General features: G+C 56.7%; 1 protein-coding gene across 5 annotated transcripts; it reads right to left on the bottom strand.

Annotated features, from left to right (window-relative positions):
* Nucleotides 1–4: 4 nt before the first annotated feature.
* On the bottom strand, nucleotides 5–19,162 carry CSF1 (colony stimulating factor 1). Of its 5 annotated transcripts, XM_043575796.1 has the most exons (10): nucleotides 18,819–19,079; nucleotides 15,508–15,630; nucleotides 14,207–14,269; nucleotides 12,453–12,623; nucleotides 8,544–8,691; nucleotides 6,578–7,351; nucleotides 6,285–6,415; nucleotides 5,649–5,701; nucleotides 5,255–5,313; nucleotides 5–1,883 (listed from the first exon to the last, which is right to left on the bottom strand). In XM_043575796.1, the coding sequence occupies exons 1-9, from the start codon at nucleotides 18,855–18,857 to the stop codon at nucleotides 5,268–5,270; spliced, it is 1,548 nt and encodes a 515-aa protein (XP_043431731.1). In that variant the 5' UTR covers nucleotides 18,858–19,079; the 3' UTR covers nucleotides 5–1,883; nucleotides 5,255–5,267. The 5 variants fall into 5 exon arrangements, with proteins under 5 accessions (XP_043431731.1, XP_043431729.1, XP_043431733.1 ...); XM_043575794.1 differs by having other exon boundaries at nucleotides 6,285–7,351; nucleotides 18,819–19,162; XM_043575798.1 differs by having other exon boundaries at nucleotides 6,285–6,826; nucleotides 18,819–19,083.
* Between the last annotated feature and the right edge of the window lie 4,993 nt (nucleotides 19,163–24,155).

Raw genomic sequence — 24,155 nt, 5'->3', positions numbered from 1 at the left:
TATATGTTTGGGGTGGGGGAGGAATGCCTTTTTTCTGTGGGTTTTTTTTTTTTTTCCCTTTCACTTTTAAATACATATACTCTAGCATCAAATACAGAGTCTGTGACTAGAAGGAGCCCCCACAGGGCAAGTTCCCCGCTGCTCTTTCTTCGGCTGAGAGCGGCAGGGCAGGGGCGGTGGGGGCCAGCAGACCCCAACTTTCGAGGGCAGGAAGAAAAGTCATGGGCCTTGGCCCAGGGGCCAGGAAGGGTGGGATCTCTCAGCGGAGGGCCCAGGGCAGCAGAGAGGAGGGATTGCAGCAGCACAAAGAGACCAAGGGCAATCAGCAGCCCTGTCACCTGCTGCCAGTTCTCAGAACGGTGGCCACAGGCTGGCCCAGGAAGCTGAAGCCCTCAAGACAGAACTGGAAGCAGATAGCCGGTCCCTCTCCCACCCCGGCTGGCCCGGCCAGAGAGACAGTGTAGGGGTGAGAGCTGGGGGTATCATTGCCTACCCAGGTGGAGGAAGAGAGGGGGGGGGATGAGAATGGGAGCTGGGTGCCGCGCTGAGATGCTGGAGAGCAAGGCCAGCCTCAGGGCTTCCACGGGGACAGCCGGGTGCCTGCCAGCACTGCCCTGCTGCTATGAGGGGGGCGGGGCCTGGTGCAGGGAAGGAGACTTGGGCCGGAGGGTCAGGGTGCAGACGCCTCCCCCCACCTCAGCGGTATACCCATAATTGCAAAGACCCATTTTCAGTCAGAGTTCACCCCGCAGCCTCCTTCTGGGTCTGCCTCTGCCCTCCCTGCCCGCCCTCCCACAGTCACTTCCTTCCTGGGAATGTCAAAGTGCAAGATGCAGAAACCTGGGCGAACAACGCAGCCTAAAGACCAGCTCTGGCTGGCAGCCCAGGCAGTTCTCCCACCCCATCCACCCTGGGGAGTTGAAGCTTGGGTGAGCAGAAGGTCAGGGCTTAGGGGCTCCCTCAGTCGACAGGCAAGGCCGGCTCGGGCACTCAGTGCAGGAAGCTGGCGAGAGGCTGGAGGGGCAGGAGGCCGGACAGATGTTCGCTCACAGGGATGGACGGGGCAGGCTGTTCAGCAGGCAGGTTCAGTATTCACAGTGCAATGGCTTCCTTCGTGAGGGGAGCCTCTGCGCAGCCTCCCGGAGAAGCTCTGGCAGGGCTGGAGGGAAAGTGGGGCAGATCCCAGAGCCTGGTCTTCCCCTTGGCATTGGAGCCAAGCCAGACAGGTCCCGAGGGCAGGGCTGACCTCTCCTCTCTGTCTGGCAACCAGCAGAGGGCACTTGGGCAAGCGGAGGGTGCAGACACGCTCCAGGCTGTCAGTGCAGACCAACAGGCCCAGAGGCCTTCTCTTCCCGTCTTTTGGGCCGCACACCTTTACGGGAAATCCAGCTGACGCTGTCCCGCCCTGCCAATCTCATGCTTCTCTCGCTGGAGACAAGTCCTTGCTTGTCGGTGCTGGCATCATCCCTAGGCACCAGGCGGTCCTCTGGGCAAAGGGCTCTTTCATTCCTCGGTGCCCACCCTGCTCTCCCACGTCCTACAGGCATCTGGGTCCCTGGCCCAGGTGTGGCTTGGAGGGGAGTAGGAGGAGAACACAGCCCCTGAGGCGCAGAGGGTCCTCAGCCGAGCTTCCCAGCCTTCCTCCAGTGGATGGGAGCCGCCAGGGCCCACGATAAATATCAGCAGCGTGGAGGGCAACCTCCAGCCCTCTCCTGGTCAGTCCAGAGTCTGAGGGTCGAGGGCAGAGGGACTCCAGCCTCACTGCTCTGGTCAGGAGCTCTCGTGGTGGGCAGGCCACATTGCGAGGAGAATGGCTGGGGAGGGGTGGTGGTGGACGCCCCCATGATGTCTCGTCCCATGGAGAGACTGTCCTGTGCGCCCAGCTGTAAGGGAGAGAAAGAAAGGCTGGTCAGCCGAGTGGGAGTGGAGGGAGGGGTCGCTGAGGACATGGGTGGGGGAGACAGCGTTCCTGTGGGCTCTCGGTGGTGCTACAGGCAGGACTTCCTCTGGTCCTCTCCCTCGCCTTCCCAGCCACCCCAGACACCGCAAAGGACCAGGCGGCTTTTCCTGGCAGCAGTCCAAGCCTCTGGCCAGACTGGCCTCACCTCCTACCTCCTTCTGGGGAACTAGCGACCGCAGGGGGAGGTAACGGGGCCGGGTAGAGGCCTGAGCAGGGCCAGGAGAGGGGGTTGGCAGCTGCTTAAGTGGAGGAGTCTAACAGGGAGGTGGGGGGGGGGCACTTGAGCGTCCTTAGACTTCCCCTCGGGCAAGGCCACCTCCCTGGCCTTGGGCCAATGAACCAACGATTCCTGCTAACTCTAGCAAAGAAGAATTTCTCATTCCCACCTCCACACCATTCATCACAGACGGTCATCGCGCACGTTACTCGATATTCGGGACAGCAGGTCACAGGTAACCAAGAGGAAGAAGTAGAGGCAGTTTCGGAACAAGGAAACTTCCACCCTGCCACTTGGCGTGCTATCCCCTAAGTAACCCCGCCTCCTTCCTGACGGGCCAAGGGACTTGCCTCCCTGGATCATCCATGGGAGTCAGGGCCTTGCTCTCTCCAACCCCACCCCCATCCTTGTCCCTTGCCCAGCATGCTCAGAATGCTTTGTTCCCGGAGCAGAAATCCCCTGGGCTCCATCCAACTTGGGATCCTGTGTGGGGCTTCCCTCCCTGACCATCCATAGACCCGATGGCAAAGTCCGTGACGGACAAGGAGGGCAGATGGGACCATAGCTTCTGGCTTCCAGCCCATTCCCATGCTGTGGAGGGGGAAGAAGGGAGAATCAGAAATTGGACATGAGCCATGCTGGGCACAGCGGGGTCTCAGACCCGGCTGGGGCTAGAGGGAAGAAGGACCAAGTGGGTGAGTCTGCTGCCCGTATGCCCTGATTCCTTAGAGTGCCTGTGTCTTCTTCTGAGCATCCGTCTATCCGTCTCTCTGCCTCTGTGTTTTCTCTCTCTCGTCAGAGTGGCAGGTAGGCTAGGGGCTCGTCCTGGATCTCCTGAGGCTCCTTGGGCTTAGGCTGGACCTACTGATCCAAGTGGTGGGATCAGGAATCTGGGGTGTGGTTCCTGCCCTGGATTCCCTTTCTAAGTGAAATCTAGGGGGGAGGAAGAGGAAAGTTGGGCAGGGCCTGAGAACAGGGAGGCAGGGAAAGCAGAGCAGGGGTGTAGAAGAGATGGGGCGGAGGGCCAAGACCAAGGGGGGAGGCTGGCAACTAGTCAGAGGGTGGTGCAGCACTGAGCCACGGAGTCCCCAGGGACCTTGATCCCTCCTCTGCTTTACCAGTCTCGAGGGAGTCTGGGTCATCCTCACAGCCCTGCCAGTGTCCCACCTGACCCGCTCACCCATCTTAGCCCACCCCGCCGAGAAGGGGGGACCCCAGGATTCCAGACACGCTCCCTCGTGCTCTCTTCTAAATAGGCTCCCTCGATTCTGAGTATTCCTTAGATTCCTTTTCTGCGAGGAGTGGCCCAGACCTGTCACCGTACCCATGGGAAGGTCCTAAGGCGCTCACGTGTATGTGCCATGGGGTGTGACTGGAAAATTGAATGGGTTACCCTAGCTAGCCAGCCAGCGAGCCAATCAGCAAGTCAGGCCGTTAGCCAGCTAGTTAGTTAGGCAGGCAGTTCAGTTTAAGCAGTTCCCAGCTAGTCAGTCGATCAGTCAAAGTCACCTAGCCAGCTGGTCAGCCAGGCAGCCAGAGTTGATTAGTTAGCTGGTTAACCGGTCATCCGGAAGGCTGGTCGGTTAGAGCCTGGCCAGGGTCAGGTGGTCAGTCAACTGTGAAGCCAGTCAGTTATTTATTGAGTTCTTGGCAGATGTGGAGGAGCCCTCGCTGTAGTAGAAAAAGAAATGCAAAGAAAGTGGAAGACACAGTCCCTGCCCTCAAGGGGCTTACAGCCTTCTTAGGGATGTGGAACGTACATGTACACATAAAATAAGATTTCAAAGTGTATGAAAACAACATCCAAGTAAGTGCCAATTGATACAGGATTAACCAAATACCAAAGAGCGGAGGGGGAGGACCTGAAGAGCAGTCAGCGGGCAGTGGAGACAATCAGGAAGAACGGGAGGTGGGGGCGCTGCCTGGAATCGGGGAGCCGGGGGTGAGGAAGGATAAGGGTCACATCTTTACCAACAGCGTGGGCGAGGACAATAGAAGGCGCTCATCAGTGTGCAGGAGACACATTTGGGAGGACTATGAAGACAGCATTAGGACTTGAAACGATTTCAGTGGGCACTGGTGATGGGCAGAAACACTAACGCAATCTGAGTCTGCGCGAAAAGAAGTGTCCAGATCAAGGAAGGTTAACAGTCCCACTGTACTTTGCGCTGGTCAGACAACATCTGGAGCACTGTGTCCAGGGCTGGGTGCCACATTTTCAGAGGGACATTGACAAACGAGTGTGTCCAAAGGAGGGCGACCAGGATGGTGAGGGGTCTGAAAACCCTATCATACGAGGAATGTTTGAGGGACTTGTGCCACACTTAGCTTACAGAATTCTTAAAGGGGGCCTGGATAACTGACTTGAGACACTGGGAGGGCTCTCGTGAGAACAGGAGGGAGGACCATCGTGGAGCAGGCAGGGAAGCTCACTCGAGGCAGGATTTCCTTGCGGCGCTCCTGGGAGATGGCAGGGAGCTTGCCTGGGACTGGGAATATGGGACCAGCAGCTGGCTGACCCCCTGTCGGGGATGCAAAAGGGGAGGCCTCTGTCGGGTGGGACACTGGCCAAATGACCTCCGAAAGCCTTTCTAAGACTAAGGTTCTGGGGGTCCATGAATCTAAAATCAGGGACGTAGAAATGAGCTCGGCTGCGGAGAAGGGTCAAATAGGGTGCTGACAGATAGAAACCTGGCAAGAGGTGCCAAGCTGAGAACGTTGGGTTTGAAGTGGTTGGCGGTGCAAATTCCCCGGGAGGGTAAAGACCACGTACAAGAAGATTTTGGTTGCTCTGGGATGGAAGGTGGCAGCAAAGACTAGAAGCCAAATATAGAAATAATAAGCCGATGTACAGGCCACAGGGCCTAGCCTCCGATGGTGGGGGTGGGGCGAATGGAGGGGCCGTGCGGCTTCTTGAGGATCTCGAAAGAAGACAGTTGGCAGGATATGGGGACGGATGGAAAAGAGAGCAGGAGGGGAGGGAGTCAGGTGTGGGTTGGTGATTAGAAATGTAGGGTGATTAGAAAAGAGGGTAGCTAATTTTAAGGGGTGGAGAGAGATCCAAATCAGTATCTTACCTTAGAAACCCCTCTATACTGGAAGCTCCACCTGTCTGTCCTCATCCTGGGTCAGGGGGCTGTGGGCAGAGCATAGGGCTGGCATAAGACTTCAGCAGAGGCTGAGGAGTGAGGGAGCCCCTTAAGTTTGTCCACCAAACCCCTGCACATGTGCTCCAGCCCTCTCAGACTTAGAAGACTCAGAACTGCCTAGCCCTAAGGAGAAATCAGGAAAAATCCCAGAGATACAGGAGAGAAGAAACGCCCTTCCTCCTCTCTGCCTCCCATCCTGTTCTGGGCTCCACTTCCTCAGAGCAAGTGAAAGGAAGTCTCCCTCAACTCTGGAGGGGAAACAGATGCCAAGACAGGCCCCCCTGTGCCTTCCAGAGCACCCCCACCTCCTGCAAACTCTCACCTGCCCTCTGGTCGCTCCATGGGAGAATCCACTGTCTGAGGCTCTCGATGGCTCTGGGGACAGACAGTAAAGATCAGGCTCCCTGAGGAGCTGGGGAATGGTGTGGGTACTGTGGCCTCACCCCCAGGCAGGGGGTGCCCAGAGGAGTAGATGAGAGAGTTATCAAAGTCTCCCCCAGCTACCCTAATGTGGGGGTCAGCCGTGGGGCCAGGAGGGCTCCCTGGGGCCTCGCTGCTGGTGACGCCCCATCTCCTCTCCCCATGCAGGCTGCCTCCTATCCCAGGGGGCCCGGGGCCCGGGGCCCCACAGAGCTCCCAGCGAACACTGCCCTGACCTCCATGCAGCATCACTTTCCTCTCCTAGCTCCCCTCATGGCCGGGTTCTCTTCCCACTCTCGGCCCAAGAATATCCTCTCCTGGTCCCTTCCCATTGACTTTATAGCCTGGGTGTCCCCTGTTTTTGAATAGACCCCCCACTTCAACCTGCCATCTTCTGTGCTCAGCTGGCCTCCTGTCTTGGCATCTGAAGAACCCAGGCGGAGCCCAAGTAACCCTCTGACCCGCTCGACCTGCTCCCCCACCCAGGCTGTGCCACCGCCCCCACGGGATGCCCTCCTCTCACAGGGGCTCTCCTTACCCGCCGTCTCTGCCTGTAGAACAGGAGGCCGCCGACGGCCAGCAGGACCAGGATGATGCTGGGCACCAGCAGGCGGAAGACAAACCCGGGGAGCTGAGGGTCTGAGGGTCCCTCCTGCTGCCTGTCATGGCCTGTGTCAGTCAAAGGAACGGAATTAAAGCGGGCTGAGGGCCTGTGCCCCTCACTTGCTTGTCCTTCCAGCTCTGTGGGGCTCCTCCGATCCCTGGTGCTCCTTCTGCCCTCCAACTCCCTGAGGGGCAGCACATGGCCCCAGGAGTGGCTTCCGGGAAGACCTGGCTGTGCAGAGAGGGCCGAGGGACTGCCGGGGCTTCGTGGAGGCCGCGACGGGGTCCTGAGACTGCTGAGGCTTCGTGGGGGCCGCGACGGGGTCCTGGCAGAGCCTGGCTCCTGGTGGTCTCTGGGCTTGGCAGATGGACGGTCTGTCTTCTCAGGTGTATGACTCTGGGCCTGGCCAGTGGGTCTCGCAGGGCCCACCGTGGGCAGGGGTATGCTAGTCATGTCCTCTGGCTGCTGGCTCCTGGCTGAGTAGGACAATGGAAAAGATGCTGACAAGAGGTCACTGGGCCTGGCGGTCATCTTGGCCTGGATGCTGCCTCCTCCCGGCCTGGAGGAGGAAAGCTCTGCCCCTTGGGGTACGGGACCCTCACTAGCCTCTCCGGAGGCCTCTTCTAGGGTCCAGTTAGTGCCTAACACAGAGTCAAGAATGTGCTCCATCCCAGGGGTGGGGGCCCCGGCAGAGGACTGGGGCTGAGGTGAGTCTCCGATAGGACTGGCCTCTACACCCGGGGGCTCTGGAGAGTCAAAGCTCTGGCAGGTGCTCCTGGGTGGTCGCTGCTTGGCAGTGCCCGGGTCCAGGTCCACTGTGCGGAGGGGCAGCTCACTGGGCAAGAGGGAGCCGCCCTCTGTCCCCTCAGAGTCAGCCCGGGTCAAGCCAGCCATGGGGGCCGTGGAGGGGGCAAGGGGCTGCTGAGGGGAGACAGAGGCCAGGTCACTGGTAGGGGTGGCTTTGGGGTACAGGCAGTTGCAATCAGGCTTGGTCACCACATCTGAAAGAACCACAGAGAGAGGGAGAGAGAAAGATGGGGGGGAAGAGATAGAGTCACCAGCCTCCAGCACAGGTTTCCCGGGGGGGGGGGAGGTGTTGAGAGGGGGATATGGGTCCAGGGTCCCTCATCCCCTAATCCCTCAGCTAGGGGCTGAGGAAAGGACAGGACTGGAGCCAGTGCTCATGACACAGGCTTTAGGCAAGGAAGGTACAAGCTGCAGGGTCTCAAAGGCAGAAAGCAAAGAGTGGGGTTTAGAGGACAGACTGGGGGCCAGGGTCAGGGAAGACCAGGGGACAGCTTTTCCTGGAGTTCCAGCTGGCAAGGTGCCAAGCCACGATTGAGCAGCAGCTGGCCAGGTGGTTGAGCAGCGGCCTCCAGGACTAACACAAGACACCCTCAGGTCCCATAGACAGTGCTGGTTGGAAAGCAGCAAGGTGGTTTCATGCACAGCCAGGGGCCACACAGCCACAGCCACAGGCGGGAACAAACTGGGGCTGGAATGTGGCCAAGACTTGAGGCCTTGGGATTGAAGCAACGAGATTGGACTTGGCCATTGGCAGGTCGCGGGGCCTCAGCTCCTGCCTCGGGGAGCAAGGTTGAATGTAGGAGGGCACACGTGGCACAGGACGCAGAGACGAGGCCACGTAGGATACACGCGTGTGCAGCTGGGCCTGCACTGGGAGAGTTTGAGTGATGCTCAGCCTTCAAATCCAGCCTTTTCCCTTGAGGGGACATTCAAGGCATCCTGGGGACTTCTGGAGCCAGGGTATCCTGGTGATTCACTGCAGGGCTCCTGGTGCAAGGGCCCTGGCTCCCAGATGGAGCCTTGCTCTCTCCACGGAACCCCCTGTGCGTTCAGCCAGCCTGCAGAGCCGGTGGGGAAAGCCTCCAAGCCTACAGGGCCCTCTGAGAGGGGCCCCTTGCCCATTCCCTGATCTCACAGCCACCAGCATGATCCTTCTCGATGTCTCAACATGCACACACATGTCAGAAAAGACATGTGCCCGGACCACCCAGAGGTACGTGAAGCCACATATGAACACGAGAAAAGCACATCTACACACACAGGAGCTCGCGTCGCAGCCAGGCTGCCTGCCCAGGGTCCCTCCAGCCCGCCCCTCACCTCCCAATCCCTGCTCTGTTCCTTACACCCTCCCCTTGACCCACACTTGCTGGCCCTTTTGGTGCTTACCTTGGCTGGAGCATTTCTCAAAGCTCTTGTTGCAGTTCTTGCTGAAAACGTTCCAGTCCTTTTTAAGGAGATTCTTTGTTTCATTAAAGACATTCTTGATCTTTTCCAGCAACTGGAGGGGTGTCTCATGGAAAGTTCGTACACAGGCCTGGAAAGACAGTAAGGCCCCCCCCCCCACTTGGTGAGGATGAGCCATGTCTCTAGCTTGTTTGCCAAACGCCCTTGGCCTTTTTCACATCTGTCTTCTTTTTCTCTTTCATTTTCTCCCTCCCCTCACCCCTGCTGGGTAGTGGAACCAGCCCTGAGATCTCCAGATATGTCATTTATTCACAGATCTGTTGAGCACATATCTATGTGCCAGGCATATGGCAATTACCTGGGAATCATGCAATGAGCATGAGAGAGGTGGTCACTGTCTGAGTTGGGACACTGAATCTAGCAAGGCATTGGCATCAAACACGTTACAAGTGCAGGGAGTCATATGAAGAAATGTGGAATGATCTGAGAGTGCACAACGACGCGAGCCAAATGAGGGCCCAGGGTGAATTTCCCCATGGAATCAACTGAAAGATGAGCAAGGGTCAACCAGGAAAGGAGGTGGGGTTGGAGAGAGCGGTCCAGGTTGTGGGAACAGAGTGGGCAAAGGTCCTGAGGCAGGAAAGAGCCTGAAATGTGGAAAGACCAAAAGACGGCTAGAGCGGCTATAGTGGTGCCACCTAGGAAGAAGTTGGCAAGAGATGGGGCACCTGGGTGGCGCAGTCGTTTAAGTGTCCGACTCTCGATTTCCACTCAGGTCATGATCTCACAGTTGGTGAGTTCGAGCCCCATATTGGGCCCTGTGCTGACGGCACGGAGCCTGCTTGGGATTCTGTCTCTCCTTCTCTCTGCCCCTCCCCCACTTGTACATTTTCTCTCTGTCTCTCTCAAAATAAATTAATTAATTAAAAAAAAAGACTAAAAAAAAAAAAGAAGTTGGCAAGAGATTCATGCAAGAGAGGTCAGCAAGGGCCAGGTGCTTCGGGCCCTTGTTGGCCATGTCACAAACTGCTAACCTGATCCATACGGCAAAGAGAAAACATCCGAGGGGTTGTTGGGGAGGTGGCTGGTGGCACGGTGAGACCCAAGTTTTAGAAGGGTCATCCCGTGGTGTGGAGCAGGCCACGGGGCTATGGGTCCTTCTCCGGCATGAGTATGCCTTGGAAGGGGGGGCTGAAGTTGCCCCAGTCCTGTCTATCGAGCTGTCCTTTTCTCTTCTGCTCATAGGACCATGGCTCCTACACCCACTGGGGCTCTGAGAAGCTTCCCATCTCCTGAGCGGCTCCTTCTCAGTCGTCTTACCAGGCTCCCTTCCTCCACCAGACTTCTAAATTCTGGCATTCCTCAGGGCTGTCCTGGACCTACATTCTCCCTTTCATGCCAGATGAGGCCCCACATGCCCGTGGCTTCATCCGTGGTCTACTCACCAATGACTTCCAAATACCAAGTTTTTCCTTAAACTGAGCTGCACAGGCCCTTGATGAATGTGGACCAGATGAGCAAATGAATGAATGAATGAACGCATGCATGAGAAAACCTGGGCTCAGCTCTGTCACCCACCACCCACGTGACACTGGCCAAGTGGATTATCCAGTTTGGGCTCATTTCCTCTTCTACAGTGCCTTCCAGCCTCCCACCAGGGCTACTATAAGAAAGAGGGAAACTGCCTTTCTCTTCCTTTCTTCGTAAACCTCTGTGCCCTTCGTACCTCACCTCGTAACAGCACAGGGAACACGGCAACATCCAACAGAAGGTCCCGATGCCCACCTATCACACAGAGGCTGTGCCTTCTCTCTTCAGGAGCTCTGAACCCGCACCAGCCTTCTCCTCAGGAGACTGGCTCCTGTAAGCCTCAAAGGCTCCCTCCTTCCTCAAGTCCACCCTGCTGCGTTCACGCCGGGTGTAGGAAGTGTGCATGCAGGGTGGGTGGCTTGTGACAATGCAGATTCCCAAGCCCACCCACAGCCCCAGGGAATCAGACTTTCTAGGGGTACGTACTGGGAATCTGGCTTTTAAACAAGCTCCCCAAGTGATACTTAACGAACCTTAACATTGGAAAACCTCAGCCTTAATACCTCTCGGGAAAGATGTTTCCTCCCGCAATCCCACACTCCCTCTGGTGACCTCTATTCCTGTGCCTTTATGGAGCCCCACTCCCCCACAGCGCTGCCTCTGCTTCCTCTCCGTTCACCCTCATCTGACACCTGCCTCCAGCAGCAGCCGCACACTGCCAGAGCCATCGGACGCTTTTCTACCCTCGTCTTGCTTGACTTCTCAATCCCGTTGGATAAAGGCGACTACTTTTTCCATCTGGAGACAGTCTTCCACGGGCCCAGTGAAATCAGTCTCCTGGTTTTCCCTCCACCGCTCAAGCTGCTCCTTCCCAGTCTCCTGGCCGGGTCCCCTCCTCTGCCTGGCTTCTGGGTGCTGGGGTTCAGGGGTCTGTTTCTCCTCCCACAGTGGGCCATGCTCTACAGTCTCTTGGCCTCACAGATGACCTCCACACCACCTCCTCTTACACGAGTATCTTGCCAGACAGACTCAAGACCCCGTGTATCCAGCCACCTGCTCCGCATTTCCCCTTGGCTGTCTCACAAGCGTCTGGAGTTTCATGTGTCCCAAACTGAGCTCCTGCCCTTTCCCCAAACCTTCTCTGCCTGATCTTCCCCTAACTGCTCCAGACAAAACCGGCCTTGAGCCATCCCTTCCCTCAGCTCCTTATGGCCACCGCATCCCCAAATCCTGTGCGTTCTTTCTCCAAACTCGACCTGGGAGCACAGCCGCTCGCTCCACCTGCACAGCATCACCGGGGTCCAAGCCCCGCGCTGTGTCCCCCTGCCCGCCAGTGGTCCAAGCCACTAGAACCTCTGGCCCCGACTCGCGCCCCCTGCTGGCCTCCCAGCCTCCATTCTTGCCCCCTGCGGTCCTCGCAGTGAAGTTAGATTAGGTCATTCCTCTGTTCCCCAAAGCTTCCCTCAAACTTCAGCCAACATACCACATCCCTAAGACCCCAGATGCGCCCCCTGCTGGCTCCCGCCTCCTCCCCTCTCTCCCCACCTCTTCCACACTTCCTGGCGACCACCCTTTCTTTGTGGTCCTGAATGTGCAGTCCTGCTCACCTCAGGGCTTCGGGCCTAGCATTCCCTGTTCTGGAATGTTCTGACCAGCCTCACAGCTTCCTAACTCTTCCTCATCTTTGAACCTCAAGCGAGTACACTCTTACTCGGAAGGCTTCTCCTTCTCTTCTTCCCCACCCCCCTTTTTAATTAGAATGCTGTTTCTTTCTCAGAGCCCCACGCAGCCCTCCTTCATGGCGCCGCTCCCTCACCTCCTTCAGGTCTCCCCCTTGCCTGGCTTTCTCTTCAGCAATGCACATACTACCATCCCACGGAGCACGTATTTTACTTGTATATTTTGTGAACTCTCTCACCCCCCGCCAAATGTAAGCTCCATGAACGTGGATACGGGTACTCGTCTGGTTTGACCCCAGATGATTCCTAGTGTCTAGAACAGTACCTGGTACACAAGAGGCACCATTCACCATTGGTCGAGTGAATGAATAGTGCTCATGTTTCATAATGCTATTTACTTGTGTCATTGTTTAATGGTTGCCAACCTCACTTAACCGTAAGCTCCACAAGGGTGGGGGCCACGGAATTTTTCCTCACGAAGACACCGCCAAGGCCTAGCACCGTGTCTCCTGCCCAGTAAGTCCTCAGCAGAGGTATGTGGGGTGAATAAATGAATGAGAGAGAGAGGAACCATGACACAGGGTGAAGCAAGTGAATATACTATGTGCACAAGGACAGGAAGGGTACCACCAAAGCCACCCTCTACTCTTGCTCACTGTTCCTGGCTCCAGGACCCTCCTACCTTGTCCTGCTCTTCATAGTCCTTGGTGAAGCAGCTGCTTAGCCTCAGAGAGAGTTCCTGGAGCGTCACGATGGCATTGGCATTGGGAGTATTGTCTTTGAAGCGCATGGTGTCCTCCATTATGTCTTGCACTAGGAGAAAGGCCTTCTTAAGGTAGCACACGGGATCTTTCTGAAAAACAAGAAGCTGGAGTTCATGGTCTGGCTGATGTGATCGGGGGACCCAGGCTCTGTGACAGGTGCCCCCATCCCGGGCAGACGGAGGGCTGCGGCCTGCCCTTCGCCTGCCCCCGAGGGGAGGGCCACGCCACCCCAGTAAAAAGGGGAGGCGCTGACCTCAGCTGGTCTTTCAGTCTCTTTCATGGGATCTGGAGCTGCCTGGGCTTGAGGTAGAGGGAAGGAAATGTGGGTTCCGATTAGAGACATCCTCAGATTTCTGGAAGGTGAGGCTTTCATCAGAGTGGGGGTGTGTAGCTAAGGTGGATCCTGGGGAACTACTCTCTCTCTCTTTGGCTTGCTTTCACCATAAGTCCTTTACTATATGGCTCCTTCAAATCCTCCAGGCCACAGGGGGAACTAGAGACCGCCTGAGGACCCAAAGGATAACTTCCGTGTTTTGTGTCCCTCAGAGAAGGTGGTTGCCTCAACAGACACTCTGCTTCAGCGCCGGATTCCTGGTACCAGTCTCATCATTTCCTAGCTAAGGAAACTCGCCACATTGGTTAAGGCGTGAGTGAGTGAAATACTGAGGTTATTCCTCGGACCATGAGGTGGTCTCCAGTTCTAATAGACATGTATATGGGTCAGGTGTGCAGAAGTTCAGAGATGGGAGCAACTCTGGGGCGTATCATGGTGATTTTGCAGGTGCAAAGATGAGCAGGCGTGGAATAAGGGGCAGTAGGGGGGGGCAGTTGAAAAGACATCACAGGCACAGGAAGGGCTTGTGCCACGGCTTGGAGGCAGGAAGGGGCAGGGAATGGGGGCGGTGGGCCCGGACTGTGTGGTGTAAATCCCAAGCTGACCAACCTGGAGGCTTTCTCCTGGAGTGAGGGGCAGGGGTGAGGGGGTGCTGACAGGTTTGGAGGAGGGAAATGAAGGTAACAGGTTGGAGTTCCGAGAGCTCCCCCTAATGGCGGGAAGATGGGGTGCGTTGGAAGCAGGGAGGCTCTTGAAACTGTCCAAGCAACTGATTGGGTGAGGCTCCCGCAGAGCCCAGAGCGGCTGGGAGGCAGAACCGGCAGCACTTGATGGCTGGTTGGGTGTGGGGTAGGAGGAAGAGGGAAAGGGCTGGACTGACTCCCTGGCTGCTGTTCAGTCTGTTGGATGGGAACGACATCCTTAAGCAGAGCATGTGACCCAGAAGTCATCTTGGTTTGCTTTGGCCCTAGAGCCAGCCTGCTTGGGTTCAAAGCAGGCCCCCACCACTTAGTATCTATGCTCCCTGAACCTCCCTGAGGACGATAACCGAGACTGGTATGTCACACAGTCGTACTGTCAGGATTAAATTAGAAAGTGTCTGGTGCATAGGAAGGCCTTGATATGTGCCAGGGCCAGGAGAAGGGAGCAGCAGGGGACTTGAGGCCCGGATCCTGCTCGGCCCTGGACCCTGGCACCCCAAACTCGAGCACCAGGGATCCTCACGCTCTCACCATGCCCAGTTATGGGATTTCTCCTCCCTTCATGTTCCCACATATACCCACCTTGGGAAGCACATATAGGGCTGGCACAGGGGCCTTATAAATAACCATAACTCACCAACTGCTCCTGGTCTACAAACTCAAAGGCAATTTGGCACGAAGTCTCCATCTGACTGTCAATCTGTAAGAGAGAGCAGGCCAGGGGTGGCAGGGCGTCTGCAGCTCAACTGAGCTCACCTAAGAATGAGAACTAGAGTTTTTGGGTGGATCAGGGTTTGGTGCTCATCTACCTCCCCACCAACCATACTGGGAAAGACAGAGGCAAGGGAAAGACTTGTGCCTCCCCCATGCCCAGGGTGGGCTGTAGAAGAACAAGGAGTCTCCTCGTTCCACCCCCACTCCATGAAATCTGACAAATACCAGTTAGTTAGAAGGAAGAACTATCTAACAGAGGGGACAGGGCATAATCTTCCACGACAAGTAGTGAGCTCCCTGTCCTGGCAGGGATTCGAGTCGCGGCTGGACAAGCTCTGGGGATTCAGGAGCTACAGGGGCTGGGGCTAGGTGCCCTTAAAGCCCTCGCTGGCCCCCAGAGCAGTGGCTCTGGGAGTGTAAGCCTCAGAGAATGCTATGGCTCTTGTTCTACCTGGATGGCTGCAGAAGCTACATGCAGGAGGAAAAGTATAGAGGTAAGAGAGTCAGGAGGCCCAGCCTACAAGCCCGGAGCTCAGGGCCCTGGAGCTGGTCTTAGCCAGTGGTGCCCCACCCTGTCTGGCTGGCCAGAGGGATGGTAAATTCTCTTCTGAGCAGGACAGCAGCCATGATGGTAACCTGATTCTGCCCGGCTGAACCATGTTTGGAATTGTTGACAACTCTGCCAGCCGGATTAGAATAAGACACGGGTTCCTTCATGGCCTGGGTGAGCAGTCCATCCCAGCCCCAAGGCTCAGGCAAGAGCCAGGAGAGTGAGGGTGGAGGGCTGGGAGCTAGGCAGGAGCCTCCTCTCCAAATCTGACAGTAGCTCTGGTGCCAGGTCGGTGGCATATCTGAGAGGCTGGGAGTTAGAGGCGACACAGCAGGCAGACTGGGATGGCTCCCCAGAGGAAGCATCACACTGAGGGAGAGCAGGCTTCTCAAGCCTTTTCAGAGTCTATGGTTGACATTCCAGGCAATCATTAACCCAGGCAACTGGCTGGAAGCCCACCCTGTCCACTGTCTGCTGGGGAGTCAGAGAGGGCTGCAGGCTTGGGGGTGGGTCAGAGACCCTGACCCCGAGAAGGTCAATGAGAGCTAGGTGGGAGCCATGAATCATGTCCTGTGCAGCCGTATTTCTCTGCCTGCAATCCTTGCCTTTGACCCTGCTCCCTGCCTCAGTTTCCCCAGTGGGGAGAAGGTAGATAGGCACGGCCACACACTCACCAGCTGCTGCAGGAACTGCAGGTGTCCGTTCCCAATCATGTGGCTACAGCGCTCTGACACCTCCTCGGTAATACTCCTGCTCACCAGGAGACAGACCAGCAGCAGCAGGCGGCTCAGCCATGTCTGTGGTAGAGAGTGCATCATTACTCCCAGCCCTCACGCTCCCTAGGAACCCCAGTGCCCTGCTGAGAGTGGAGAAACAAGGAGCTCACACCTACAATGCTGCAGGCTCTGCCCCTTGCCCAGGATGTAGCGTTGCCCGGAACTTTTTCAGCATTTCCTACGTGGCACGCACAATCTTGCTCTCCTTGATAACTACCCAAATGTCACCTCCTCCAAGAAGCCTTCCCAGATTAACCCAAGCCGAGCCTGATTACACACTGACCCTTTAAGGAGGACACAGGAGGTGTTCCTACCAGTCTAAATTTCCGTGACACTGGAAACTCCTTGAATGCAGGGCTTGCATCAGCCCATTGTTGTGTCCCTGCAACTTTAAACACCGAGCCAGATGTCTTATGGGCTGCCCACTCCTCTCAAGCTCATGTTTGAGCACCCACTTGCAGACTTCCAGCCAGACATTTTCCCTAGGCCCAGCCCTTCCTCCCACCTGATTCCACACAGGTCTGGCTCTGCTACTGGAAAAAAACCAGGGCCCCGAACTCAGTTTCACTGGGAACCTATCCCACACTGGAGACCTTTTGGAGCCCTGGGTGTGTGTGTCAAAAAGGAGCCCGACTGCTTAATCAGAAGTAGCAGTGCCAGTTCTAGGCCATCCCTGGTTGGCACCTGCTTATCAGAGCTCCAGCACGGTCTGCATCCATGCAGCCAGCTCTCATCATGGCCAGGAAGTTTTCGGAGATCTTTCCCTCCTTCAGCTCCCACCTGGCCCAGGAACTGCTCACCCCTCGAGTGACGGGACTGGTCCCTGACACCTCATCGTTCCCCTTCCTTCCTTTCTCCCTCCTGCTAACCAGAGTCCCCTCAACCCTCCCCCTGGCCCAGGTCTCCCATTCTCTAGCCAGAGGCAGAGGGACTCTTGAACTTTCTTTCCCCAACTCAAGGTTGCCCCTGGCAGCTGATGTCTCCAGATTCAGGGAAACGCTGTCAGGGTGGGGTGAGAGCTGGCACCTTCCTGGGCTCTGGGCTCTGCCTCAGTAATCCAGATGATGAGACAAAGACTGCAAATAAATAGCACATTGGAAAAACAAGGAGGCTATGAAACAGCCCTCAACAACATGCTGATTTACATATAATTAAAAGCCCAAATGTTTGTTAGCTCCTACCAGGGAACAGAGGCCCTGGCTGGGACTACCAGGGAGGGCGCAGGGAGAAGAGGCCTCTGTGAGGCCATGAAAAATGGGGAGAAGTTGATGGCAGAGAGAGGGAAGGGGAGGCCTGGAGGGAAGAGGCACAGGATGGCCCAATGCCACTCAGTAAAGGGATCTGGTGAGGGTCCTGGCCTGACCTGGTGGAGGGAGAGTGGAAAAGGGGGAGGACAGTCAGCGGGGAGGGCTTCAGGCTCTGTTGGGCAGTTGAAGAGGTAGCCCTGGGTGGGAATGGCTGCCCAGGCCCTCCAGAACCTTTAATTCAGGACCCATTGGAAACTGGGCCATGCGGAAGGTGTGGCTCTGTGCCAGGCCGCTGCCCCTGCCGCTCTGAACCCCCAGTTTTAAACAGTGTGGAGGAAAGAGCCCATGAGAAAGGCGGTATTCAGGAAGATAACCTTGCCACAGGCACTTCAAGATATTGACGTCCGAGGACAGCTTCACACCCAAGGGCTGCCTGGCGTTTGGAGCTATTTCAGTGATTGGTGCAGGGAGAGTGCAGCCACCACGTGGGAAGCTGACTTTGAAGGCCCCTGGGGCCCCAGGTTTGCCTCAGAGGAGGAACCGAATGGGCACCCAAGGGTTAACACTCTAGCTCGCATCTAGCTGGGCTGGCTCTTCTCCCCTCCATTCTTCCTCCCACCCACCCGCCTTGGCCTCTGGGACAGCCACGAAGGCACCTCTCCTGCAGGCCCACAGACATCTCAGCCCCGCTGTCCATCCTCACCTGTCCCATCCTTCCCATCAACAGGGGCCCTGGAGGGACCTTGGCACGACCAGATCCTTAGACGGCTCCTGTCTAAAACCAGTCTATGTTTCCCTCCACCTTTACTTTCCTCATGGTCTCCCTCCAGCCCTTATCTTTGTCTGGTTGCCTACCAGCTCCCCCTCCACAATTTCCCCCCTCCTGACGCTGTCTTCAGTCTCTCAGTTGGGCTCTTCCTCCCCTGTGGGTCTGCTCTTCCCCCTTCCTCTCAGCCCCACCTGCAACCCCTTCCATTCCCCTCCAAGTATTTGCTTCTCTCCCGGCCAGTTTCTCCTGCCATTCCCCTCTAGGGCTCCTCACAAGTAAACCCACTGGGAGAACACCTACTGTTCGTTAACAGTGCCACCCTGCACTTTCTAGGAGCTGCCCCACCTACTGCCCGCAGTTGGGGCCGGGACATTCCCCGTGCAAGGCGGAGCAGCCCCTACCCTGCCCAGGGCTCTGCACCACGGAACCCTCCTTCCACCTTCCCCTTTCTCTGCCACCGCCGAGCCCAGGAGCTCCCCGGCTGAATGAACCAGATTTTGCAATAAAAAGATTCGGAGCTAGCCCCAGGAAGCTCTGGAGTCCGGTCCCCGCAAAACAGACTTTGACTCAAGTCCCCCAACACCTCCTGCTTGCATGCTGAGACAAGTAGCGGCTTGCCCGGCTCTTTCCTTTTGCCAGCAGGTTCCTGGGCACAGACCCTGGAATTCTGTGAGCTGGATGACCTCTGAACTTCTCCAACGCAGAAGCGCCCACTCCCCAGCAGAGCCTGGAAGCATGTGTGTGGCCCATGGCGAGGGTGCCCACTGGGAGGGCGCCACACTCAGCGCGCAGCCACTGCGCGGGTCTCTTGGCGGTGTCGGCTCAGAGATGGGAGAAAAGCAGGGGCTGACACGGAGCCGGCACAGAGCCTCTGCCGGTGGCTGTGAACCCCTCTCTCCCGCCGGCGGGTGGCTCAGTGCGCGCCTCGGAGCAGTGGGGTGAGCAGCCTCCCCTTTCCGGAGAAGTACCGCAGCCCCAGGAACCGCTGCAAGGCGTCACGGGTCCCAGCCCGAGTGCGCCCGGGACGCCAGGCAGCCGGCACGCAAAGATGGGAAGGACCCCGGAGCCCGTGGTCGCGGCGGGGAGCGTCGGCGCCCGGCGCGCCAGGGCAGTAGGTTCCGAGGCGCCGCACCGCGCCGCCCGCTCCCGCCCCAGCCCTGCGGGAGCCCCGCCGCCCCGCGGCCGCCGCTTACCGTGGGAGGGCAGCGCCCGGCGGCGCCCCGCGCGGTCATACGGGCAGCTGGGTCCCGGCCGGGCGCGTCGGCCGCCCTCGCTCGCTCGCTTGCTGGCCGCCGCAGAGCCCGCGCCCCGGCCGAGGGCCGCGCTGCAGTCCCGGGGGTGCGGAAAGCGGGCGGCGGCGCCGAGAGCACCCAGGCAACTTTCACTTTCCACCAGCCGGTCTCCACTGGCCAGCTCCTCGGCACAGCCTTTTAAGAGGACTTGTGGGGGCATGTGGTTTATGGGAAATCACCTTGGACAGGCGCCAGACACACACACACACACACACACACGCACGCGCGCGCGCACGCGCGCGCGCGCACTGACACAGACACACACTCCAGAGCCCCACTGAACCGCCTCCCCTCCCCCGCCCCTCGGGCTGGTCTTCCCCGTGGTCCTCCCAGTCGCCCTGTTTTGTGCGCGACTCGAGAGCCTTCAGCAAAGTAACTCGGACTCCGCCGCCTCCCGCCCTTCCGCGCGCCCGCTGCGGACCGAGCCGAGCCTTTCCTTCCGCGCTCTCCAGGCAGATCCGGTGCTCTCTGTCTCTCTCTCTCTCTTTCTAATATTCGTCTCGAGGGACTTTCCCTCCAGGCCTGAAAATTCCCAAATCTGAGCAGGAAATGGGCTGAGAGCAGGGGCAAGCACTGGAGCCTGGGGCCTCCCCAGACTGTGCACGCTGCAGCACCTTGTTGCGATGCAGTCCGCGGGTTTGCAGCAGCCCTCTTCTTCCTATGCAGCCCCCCAGCCTCGCGTCTCTCATTCTGGTGGCAGGGTACAGATAGGCAGGGAGGCTAGCTAGCTACCTGGCCAGGAGGGGAGGGACTGTGTCCTGTGGCACAGAGCTGGGAGGTTCTGCTCTGGGCCAGGAGACACTCCGGGCACTTGACCTGCCGGTGATTTAAATGCTGGCTGAGACCCATGCTCCTATCTGACTGCCAAAACCTGGGATGATTGGCACCTTGGCCCTAGATTTCTGATGATGCTTTTGGAAATGCATTTCCCGAGATGCTTAATCATGTTCTGCCCCTGCATGAGAACGAATCTAAACGAAGCCTCATAGGATGCGCCTATTAATTATCATGCCAACTTCAGGCTCTTTTTCTTTCTTCAATTCATTATGATTCACTGTTGGAATCTTCTGGAAGGCTACCCATCCATGATATATGGCCTGGTCTCAAAGGGGCATCTTTTGTCGCTTGCCCCAGCCCCAAGCAGTAATTTTATACCCTCATCCCCTTGCTCCTACTGGTGTCTCTGCGTGGAGTGCTCTTCTCCCGCTTGTCTTTAAGGCAAACTCCTCATCCTTCAAGCCTGAGGTAGTACCACATCCTCCATCAGCAAAGCCTTTTTTGACTCCCCAGGCACATCGGTGGTTCCCATTTCTGTGTTCCCACCGGACTTGGCGCCTTCATGGTGGCCCTGATAAGTTGTTATTCATTCATTCTCTGATGATTCTAAAAGTATTGAAGGGGACACTGAGAGTTTTATTGTGCCCCAAGTCTCACCGAGACTTCCTGCAGGCTGGTCCCTTGTTCACTTACCTCAAAACAACAGTGTCTGACCCATAAGAGCTACCCCGTTAACGGTGATTGAGTCAAATAAGACCTTTAGAGAACAATTCATTCATTGGACAAATGTAGCACCCTGTGGCTCCTATGTGCCAGGCACGGTGCTGGCCCCCCGGGGATACGGAGATGGACATACCAACATGCCCCTGCTTTCACGGGCTTAGGGGCAGTCATGTGGAGCAGTGCTGGGTCCTCAGAGCCTTGAGGAAGGAAGACAAGAGACAGAGCCCTGCCAAAGGAAGGAGGTTAAGGATTTACTTCCCCCGGGCCTGTTTTGTCAAGTGTCCCTGTACCAAAAATACACAAAACACAATAACACATTCACTCCATAGTGCTTGGGACTGATAAGAGGTTAGAGGAAGTATAAACCTCTTGACTCGTTGAAAGGAAGTAAAATTTCACCTGCTCCGTCCTGCATCACCCCAACCCTGCCTCAAGCTCACTGAGGCTGCCTTCAGAACCTAGCTCTGCCTCTGGAAGGCAGCCTTCCTCTCTGTTGGCACAAAGCTTGGGTCCTCCTTCTCCCTCAGCTGAAATCGTTTACACATCCAGTCTTGAACCCTGACTCTACCACTTAGACATTAGTTTACCTTTCTTACGGGAATGGAGGGGATGGGATGGGATGGTGCCCATTAAGTGTTTAGCCTGGGGCCCGAAGGTAGTAAGGGCCATTGCTGTAGTTACTGTTATTATTATTGTTTATCTACTCACATGGGCCTTAAGCAATGACACAGCAGTGGCACAGAGGACCTGGGAGTCTCAGAGCCAGATTTGAGTCCCAGCCCTGCCACTCATTTGCTGTGTAGCTTGAGACAAAGCCCTTAATTCTTCTGAGCCCTTCTTTCCTCGTTTGTGCAATGATCATAGTAAGCCCTTTCCCCAAGGAATGGTTGTGAGGTCAAATGGGCGACATATGGAGGTCTCTAGGGCAGCAGACAGCACAGAGCAAGTGCTTAGCTATGAAAGAACACTTTGGAATGGGGCTGTGGGATGCTGGGAAACTGTCTGCACGGAGCTGCAGAGGGATGAACAAGGCCCTGGATGACCATGACTCCACAGCGGGACCCTGCAGCTGTCTCATGTCTGTTACCTTAAAAGGAAAGGCTGTGAATCTGCTTGACTTCAGATGTGCTTTACCACCAGACACAGGGAAATCGAGGCTGGAAGCCCCTGTGGTGTGCCTGATGGGCTCACTATCTCCAGTGCTCTTTCCTGCACTGCGTGGATACTCCTGCCCCCTCTCCCTGCCTGTCTTGCTGGGAGACCTTGGCGGGCATGTCCTGGCTGCGTCTCAGGGCCAATCCAACAGCATGATGTCCATGTGAGCATAGTGTCCTAGCCGTTCACACCAATGAAGGCCCGTGTGTGGCCATCCACCGGCAGCAGGGCTTGGAACCACAGAACAAGGAGCGTTTCCGGCCCACATTGCCTCAGATGCGCAAACGAAGGCCCAGATGGGCAAAGCCACCTCCTCCAGAGTAATGCACGAATTGGTGCAGGCTGGGGTGGGGGCTTCAGGAACGAGGCCTGACGGGAAAGAGCTCTGGGGCCCGTGTGCTGTCCCTGGTCAGATTTACTGCTGTTCTCCGCACTGGCTTCCGGTGGAGTCACGTCCGGAGCTGGGTCACAGGGGAGGCATGGAGGGATTTGGAACAATCCAAGATTTGGGTTTCAATGATTTCCTAATGCAGCATCATCAAGAAGGCAACACTCAGCTGACCCTGGAGGAGGGCAGAAGGGAGTACAGGAGGGACCCTGTTTGCCAGAGGAATGAACCAAGGGTGGGAGGAGAGAGATTGAAAAGGGAGAAATGGAGATGGACGGCAGGAAGTGGGAGGAAAGCCTCATTTGCTTGTTGTCGAAATGTCATTTCTTTGAAATTATTTGACAGGCAACATCCCCTTGAGATCTTTTCCAGGGAGTTGACTTTTATCACAAAGGGCTGGCTTGCTCGGTCTTTCTTCTTTCCCTCTCTTTCTCCCCCTCCCTCTCTCCTTCCCTTCCTCCTTCCTTCCTTCTTTCTTTTTCCTCCCTCTTTCTTTCTCCTTTTCTCTCTTTCTACCTTCCTTCCTTCCTCCCTCCTTCCCTCCTTCTCTGTCTCTCTTTCTTCCATCAAAGCGGTCCCATGGTTCTTAGGAAGTGGACTGGAAGGTGGAGAGCAGCAGCCTGGGGAGCTTGGGGCTGTAGAGGGAACACTGTTTCCCTGCCCCATGCCTCCTGACAAGGTGTTGCTTAGGGCCAGAGTGTGTAAGGACACACTGGCTAGCCAGGTTAGGGATGCTAGATATCCCATCTCCCATCCTGCCCCACATAGGTCTTTTGCGCTGCAGGCTGACCGTTCAAACATGTCTACCTTCTTTTTAAGAAAGTGGGGTGAGAGCGTGAAAGGTGGCAGAGCGGCCATAATGGATCGATCCTTGACTGGATTTCTCATCAATTAAATGGGAACGGTAGCTCCCAGCCAGCCAGCTTCTCAGGGCTGCTGTGAAGACCTTGTATTTGATAAACTAACAAGAGCCAACTTAGATACTGTGGAAAAATACCCAGGTGGATATTAAGGCCGCGTCTTCTCCTGGCTGGGGGAGAGCCAGCTGTCTCCCTCGTCCCTGAAGCTGAGGAGACACCTGTGCTGGTTTCATGGCCATGCCACCAGGAGTCTCGCCCCTGGAGAGCAGGCACTTCCGGAAAGCTGTCTGTATCGGGCCCCCGCTCTGCCCTCTGCTTCCTGCATTTACCAGGCTGGGCACTATCTCCTGGATGTGGGCAGGGGGAGCCCTCTCAGATTGCTATCATGAACTCCTCAGAGCTGATCAGTGTAACCTAGAAATAAGAAAGCGACTTGTCCATAGTGAGTTTTAGTTTCCCAAGTGTCCTCCCTACCCTCTAGCATCACAGCACTTTAACTGAGGAAACTTCTAGAATGAAATTTTGTTCTAACCTTCATTGGAAAAAGAGAATCACAAAGAGGATGATGTATCGGCTCGTGTCCAAGCAGCAAACAGGCCCACTTCTTATCTGTGGTCCTGTGTGACTTCAGAGCAAATAAGGCAGAGAATTACCTGGAAACAGGAAGTAAAAACCTACCCCATCCGTATTCATCTATTAACGCCATAAGCATTTTCATTGTTGAGTGCTTGTTGCATGCTGGATCCTGTACTCATCCAGGCCAGCTGAATACAGAGAGCTGAACATGCCCTCTGCGCACAGACTGCCAGGGACAGTCCAGCACGAGCCAGGACGAGCGACAATGGGGAAAGGTCCAAGGTGTCCCAAGGGCCAGAGTGGCTTGGCTGCTGGAGGTCACCGAAGGGAGCCAGAGACCTGGAGAGAGAAGAGCCTGAGGGTTGGAAGAGTTCAGGTCCCCGATACCCCTGGCCACAGACCCCTGTCTTCCACTTTGTGTTACTGAAGGCGATTCCTTGCGTTGGTCTGCGTGATGCGAACTGGGACATCTAAGAGGAGCCCTCCTCACATGAGGGCCAGGCTGGGCGGGATGGGGCAGCCCAGCGTAGGGGCATGAGTGGGGAGCCCAACACAGGGGTGTGAGTGGGGACGCCAGCGTAGGGGTGTGAGTGGGGAGGGAAAGCCTTTCCAGGGTTGCCCTGCGTGAGGAGAGGAGAGGCATGAGTGAGTCCCGCTCCAGCCTGCAGCGCTTATCTCTGTGGCTGCCCTGGACTCCAGGCCAGGGGCCCAGCCCAGCCCTACACCCTCCAGCTGGGTGGCAAATCTTCCTGTTGGCTG

The sequence above is a fragment of the Prionailurus bengalensis genome, chromosome C1 (assembly GCF_016509475.1).
Source record: "Prionailurus bengalensis isolate Pbe53 chromosome C1, Fcat_Pben_1.1_paternal_pri, whole genome shotgun sequence".
NCBI classification, from domain to species: domain Eukaryota; kingdom Metazoa; phylum Chordata; class Mammalia; order Carnivora; family Felidae; genus Prionailurus; species Prionailurus bengalensis.
The sequence above is the reverse complement of the archived record's forward strand: the minus strand, read 5'-3'. Positions and strand labels throughout refer to the sequence as shown.